The following is a 6521-nucleotide window of genomic DNA, read 5'->3' on the forward strand; positions in this document are numbered from 1 at the left end:
CATTTCCAATTTTATAAAGGAAACAACAACAAAAAACGATAATGCGTTCAGTACATAATACCAAGTACTTGCCCAAATTGTCAAAATACTTTGACTTGCGTAAAGCAATATATCAGCATTTCCAATTTTTAAAGGAAACAACAACAAAAAACGATAATGCGTTCAGTACATAATACCAAGTACTTGCCCAAATTGTCAAAATACTTTGACTTGCGTAGAAGCATTTCCAATTTTGTAAAGGAAACAACAACAAAAAACGATAATGCGTTCAGTACATAATACCAAGTACTTGCCCAAATTGTCAAAATACTTTGACTTGCGTAGAAGCAATATATCAGCATTTCCAATTTTATAAAGGAAACAACAACAAAAAAAATTGAATGAAAATTTGGGGTGAACGAAGAAGGAGGCTGTGGTAATGTTTCGCAAAGTAATTGTAGCCTTTTTATTCGCAATTAAATTTACGGCTCGACGTTTATTTTTTCTCTCGTTTTTATTTATGTGAATTATGAAATGGGGGATGCGCGGGGGATTTACGTTTACTTTTTTTTGTATGCGCGCAGAGAAGAGAGATTAATCGCAATTGTTTCGATGCGCATTTTTTTTTGGGCTACGTTACCATCCATCCCCTCGTTGCTGTTGATTGTTGTTTTACGGTGTTGCCGCGAGGGGATGATTTATTTAATGACGTTTCTTTTGTCGTTTCTATTTTATTTTTTTTATGTGTGTGTTCATTATTGTTTCGCCCAATTTGCGTACGTAACGTTAACGCGGGCGTAGGCTAGAATATAAGCGTAAGGAAAATGTATATATGTAAAAAAAAACACAAATGAAAATTAAAAAAAAAAAACGAGAAGATTATGTTTGTATAAATGGGGTGGGAGCATGCAACATGCGCTGCTGTTTATTGGTTGTTGGTTTGTGCGGTATTTGTGTGTGTGTTTATGTATGCGTTGGTGGATGTATGGTTGCAGGGGTTTTAGTGTGGCGGCGGCGGCGGCGAATATATCGATATCAGGTGCACATTTAAATATTTATGTAGCGAGTCGGATGTTGGCGTTACACATAAAAGGTGGAATGTATATGTGTATGTATGTATGCATACATACAGAAATACAGTACGCGGTATGGCGGAGGCAGCAGTCTAGGAGTCGGCGCAATTAAAAAGGGGCCGTCGCAATCGATAATCTGCGCTATGTGCAAGATGCAGGTCCGCCGAACTGCCAGTACTGTTGTTGATGGTGATAGCAGAAGATGCTTACATCATCAACAACAGTAAAACAAAATCGCTTTCAGCACTCTCTGCATCTATTTGCAAGAAGAATGTTGGCGACGAGGAGGATGATAGGTTCTTTGGTCCGAGTTCTTGCTGTAATTTCATAATCTCCTCCACTACATCCAAGATTATCCAGCAGCGAACCAACACTCTTTTGTCGCAAGTGCTCTAATCACACGATTCGAGCGCCAATCCCCTTCGTAAAACGTATTGGTTTATATCTAAGATGGGCAATTTTTACCATATTTATGAATTTCTCTTCATATCTACCCATTTTTGGGGAGTTTGGTGGAATGTAAATGATTAGAAGGAGCAGAAAATGTATCTTGATGAAATCAATAATACCTTAAAAACTGGTACGCTGGAGATCTACAAATATTTTCAAACCCAAATTTTGTGTGTTAAATAACAATGACTTATGATACTAATTGTATCAGTAATTGAACGTTGTAGTTGATATAATTTTTAAAACTAATATTTTGTTTTTTTGTTTTTGTTTTGTAGGGTTCCGACGCGAGTTCGGTGATATTTGGTTCGACGCCGGGATCGAGGAAGCACGAATTTCCCGGCGCACTGCTGCCCCCTGGTCTACCATCCCTCAATACAGCGGCGAGCAGCAGTCCGGTGCCGGCGCCGACGGCCCCCGATCTGCCAGCCCCAAGTCACCTGGCGCCGTCCGCCCATCTGCCACCGCCGCCACCAGTGCCTCGTCATGTGATCATCGGCGAGGATAAACAACAACAACAACATCATCATCATCAACATCAGCAGCAGCAACAACATCAACGACTGCTGCTGCTGCCGCCTCCACCGACCATCGCCGCAGCAACAGCGACAAGCAGCATGACGGTGACGCCCGGAGGAGGCAGCATGCCGTCGCCGGCGCCAGCAGCAATCGCTCCACCTCCGCCGCCGTCGCCGCTGCTTCACTGCAAACCACCGCCACCGCCTCTCCTATCCTCGGCAGCTTCGGCCGCCTCATCCTCGATCATAGCATCCTGCTCCTCGTCCGCCTCCGCCTCATCCTCGTTAGCATCCGCGTCGGCATCATCTTCGCATCTGCCGATGTCAATGTCGATGCCGCAGGCGGCTGTAGCGGCGGCACCCGTCGTCCACCATCCACCCGGTCTCGGCCCATCTGCACCAGGAGGCGGTGGCACGGCCACGAATCACGCACGAACGGACAGCCCGGCCGTCGCCACTTCGGCTCCAGGCTACCATCCACCTTACCAACCCCTGTACGCCCCGTACGCAGCAGCCAACGTGCACACGCCGTACTCTGCGGCAACACTTCCCACCACCACCACCCTATTACCAACGACGGCGCCGACGGCCACCACAGTCACCGCCTCCGCCGTCCCATCCATCCGAAGTAGCACTCCCATCAGTCATTCGCCGAGCATGGATCATCACCACAGGGATACCTACAGGTACGATGAAAAGCAATCTTATGTTATTCAATATAACCGATTGTGTGTTTGCAGCAGCAGCAGCAGCATCGTGAGCAGGACGAATGTAACACCTATGAGTTGCCCACCGCCTCCGCCGCATGCAACCAACAACACCACCGTGTCTTCTAGTCTGAGCAGCAAACCGTGGCCGAGCGGTGTTGGTCCGCCACCTCAGCTGAGTCCTGCGGCGGTGGCATCGCGTCCCACGCCACCGCTTCACGCGGGTCCTTCGTTTGCGACGATGTTTGCGGCGCCGATGCCACCGCCGACGGTTGTGTCGCGCGCCAGCCCCACTGTACCACCACCACAACAACACCAACAGCAACACCAACAGCAACAGCAGCAACAACAGCAGCAGCAGCAGCCACCACCGCCTCCACCCACAAATCCGAATCCATTCTCGGCGGAAAGTCTCTTCCAGACCTCCAATCAGGCGGACATGCTGCGACGGGAGCTGGACAGTAGATTTCTGGCGTCGCAGGACAGCAGGACGATGAACGTGGTCGGACCTCCGCCACCGCCCTACCTGCGAACCGAGATGCATCAACACCAGCACCACCACACACACGTGCATCAGCACACCACCTCACTGCTTCCTCCACCACCAACCTCAACTCTATTTCCATCACCACTTGTAAGTTAAGAATCGACGACATCATCATCATCGACAACATCGTTTAACCGTTAACCGTTTGATTTTCGGCAGCAGTTCAAGGATATTCCTAAACTGGGCAGCCACGAGTCGCCGTTTTACAGGCAAAACATCGGAATGCCACCCACGTATACCGGCTACACGCCGAGCCTTTTGCATCCTGGCCTCACGGGACCAACGCCTTTCGTCCCGCCCAGTCATCTGCCTGCCTTTCAACCCAAGGTACGAATAATATTTGCAGCCGTTACATCTACCTTTTATATCTCTGGTGTTTTTCATAATCATGCTACGTGTGTCATCTCATTAATTACTACTACTACTACTACTACAATCACCAAGCAATCATATATTATCTATATACATATGAATGTTTGCATGCTTGCACTAACTGTGGCATGCTCTACTACTATCGCCCCCACTACCCGCTCGCCCCTAATACATTGTTTTTTGTGTGTGTCCACAGCCGACTACTGCCGATCAACCAGCTAAGCCTAAAATAACGGTACGTAACATCATAACAACTATATTCACATCATCATCTTAACCCCATAAACATCCATCCAGCCCCCAACCTGCCCTCAAAAACAGCGCTTAGCTTTTCTGTTCTGTTCTACTTGATTATAAATAATAATAACAATTGGTCTGGACGTCTTCCATTTTCTATGTATATTGAACAATTGTTTTTGTGCAATTTGTTTTAGAAATCCGGCAAATGGAATGCGATGCACGTTCGTGTCGCTTGGGAGATTTACCATCATCAGCACAAGGGCGACAAGGGTGGACCCGGTGCACTAAAGGGTGACCTACTGCGACCGCCGACGCACCTCTTCAACCCCAGCGTTCGCTCGCACGAGATGACGCCGACATTCGGTCCACCGCTCGGTCATCATCGGCAGCAGCAGCAGCAACCGTCTCTGCCGCCGCCCTCCTTCGACCAATCACCGCATCCGGGCAGTCTCTTCACGTCTCCCGCTGCGCACAGTCTCGGCGGTAAACCGGCATCATCCTTTAGGACGACCGGTTTCCATCATCTGCCGAAAATGGAATCGTCCGCCGGCAATGCGATGTCCCCGTTCACCAGGTACGGTGGAGGTGGTCCTCCCGGATTTGGCGGTGGCCCGGGCTCTTCGCCGTTCTCCGTCTCGCCGTTCCCTCCTTCAGCTGCAGGGCGGCCCAACGAGTTGCCGCCCCTGCTGCACGATCCCTGGCGCCGCAACTATCCGCCCAATATGCAGCCGGCGATGCCTCCGCATCAGTGGGCCATGAAGCCGGATCCACTGCTCGAGCAGAGGGAGCGAGAGGAAAGGGAGCGGTTGCGGCGTGAACGAGAGGATCGGGAGAGGCGAGAACGAGAGCGAGAGGAGAAACGAAGATTGGAACAACAACAGGTAAGCAATCGGTAACATTATTATATATGTAATTGATTGAATATGTAATATTGTAGCAGGCCGCCGAGCAGAGGGAGAGAGAGAGACGGGAGAAGGAGCGGCGCGAAATGGAGCAGCAGAGGGAAAGAGAACGAATGCTCCATCAGCAGAGGCTCGTCGAATCGGCGAAACCAATGCAGTCGGTGATGCGAGACCGGTCGCCGATGAGGAACGGCGGCGATATGGGCGAGATCAGGATCAAGGAGGAGCCGCGCTCCAAGGAGGACGAAGTGACCAACATGCTGAGGACGGCGGCGGCGGCGGATCCCAGATACCATCCGTACTTGAGGCCGGGACCGCCGCACGCGTTGCAACGAGTCCTCCCGCATCACTATCCGCCGCCCGCATCTCATTGGCCACCGCCGCCCCCTCACGACGCCTTCTACCGCTACGATCCGTTGCGTTACAATCCGCTGGAGGTGGCGATGCGAGCGGACGAGGAGCGGATGAAGATGTTCAACACGTACGGTCACCCGTCGCATCAGTTGCGCACCAAGGATCCGGGTCTGATGCATCTTCGACCCGGTCCCGGCCCACCGCAGCAATCTCAGCAACACAAAATGTGCGCCACCCCACCCACCGACCTGCACAAGAAGGAGGAGCCGCGATAGCTAAGGGCGGGGCAGGTGCCGGGACCGCCTTCCGGGCGCAGAAGGCTGGAGGCAGGGCCGGGCGCGCCCCCAATCTGACTACGTGCCACCACCGAATTCTTCGTCGATCTCAGCTAGTGATTTAATCCCATGGGAAAGATGATGATGATGACCACAACATACGATTATGTTGACAGCAGCAGCAGCAACGACGAGTGTGTTGTTTGTGTTGCGTCTAAGAAGTTGATAAAGAGGAAATAGAGTTTGAGGAGGATGAAAAGGACATTTCGAGGAAATGACTTTAAAGACTTGTAATTATGTAATTTTAAGCGTGTGTGGTGCATGTGCGGCTGCGTGCGTGTGTGTGTGCGTGCGATTGATTCGGCGACGGCAACACTGAAATGTCATGCTTCCACTCGATTGTGTTCAAAGTGAAACGGTGGCCATGGGGGTGTGATTGGGGTTGGATTAGGTGTTGTCTGAACAGCAGGAGGGAGATCTGATTAATTTCTTTAATTGTTATGATTTACTTTTACTCGAATTGTAGCAAAACGTCTTAACAACAAGCAAAAGTGCAATATTTCATACCGATGAATGAATAATACACGTACACACACACAGTTCATCATCGTCTGTATGAAAACTTGCAACAAAGAATACGTTTGTTACGACTTTCTGTGCAAAAGAGTAAATAGATTTACAAACACGACCATTTTGATTTAATCACCGTCCACCCTCCCCACACCCCCCAAAGAAACCCCACCGTTTCCGTCTATTTATTTATTGTAACAAAACTCAAATAATTGACGAAGCATCTATTTCAGTGGGCTTCTCTTCTCATGCGAATGTACATAGTATACATACTACTATAACTACCTACTACTACTACTACTACGATATTTGATTGGGAAATAAATAAACAAAGAAAGCAAAAAATGTGAAACAATACATATAAAAAAAACACACACACACACATATTTAGAGAGAGAGAGAGAGAGATTTATAGAAAGAGAGAATTCGAGCTTGTTGTTGTGGCTGGATGATGAAAAGACCGCGTAACAATAACGATTCCCAACAAACAAAATTAATTTATTTGATTCGTTTAATCAAGACTGCCGAGTTTTA

The 6521-nt window shown here is 49.0% G+C and overlaps 1 protein-coding gene across 1 annotated transcript; it reads left to right on the forward strand.

The window, feature by feature from the left end:
- Positions 1-1780: 1780 nt before the first annotated feature.
- On the forward strand, positions 1781-6105 carry LOC108563308 (extensin-like; the record flags this gene model as incomplete). The annotated part of the gene is made up of 6 exons (XM_017921941.1): positions 1781-2706; positions 2758-3361; positions 3434-3601; positions 3843-3881; positions 4081-4767; positions 4824-6105. Coding segments are annotated over 6 exons (3018 nt in total), but the record flags the coding sequence as incomplete, so codon positions are not given.
- Between the last annotated feature and the right edge of the window lie 416 nt (positions 6106-6521).

Source organism: Nicrophorus vespilloides, unplaced genomic scaffold (genome assembly GCF_001412225.1).
Source record: "Nicrophorus vespilloides isolate i.1.1-1 unplaced genomic scaffold, Nicve_v1.0, whole genome shotgun sequence".
In the NCBI taxonomy this organism is placed as follows: domain Eukaryota; kingdom Metazoa; phylum Arthropoda; class Insecta; order Coleoptera; family Silphidae; genus Nicrophorus; species Nicrophorus vespilloides.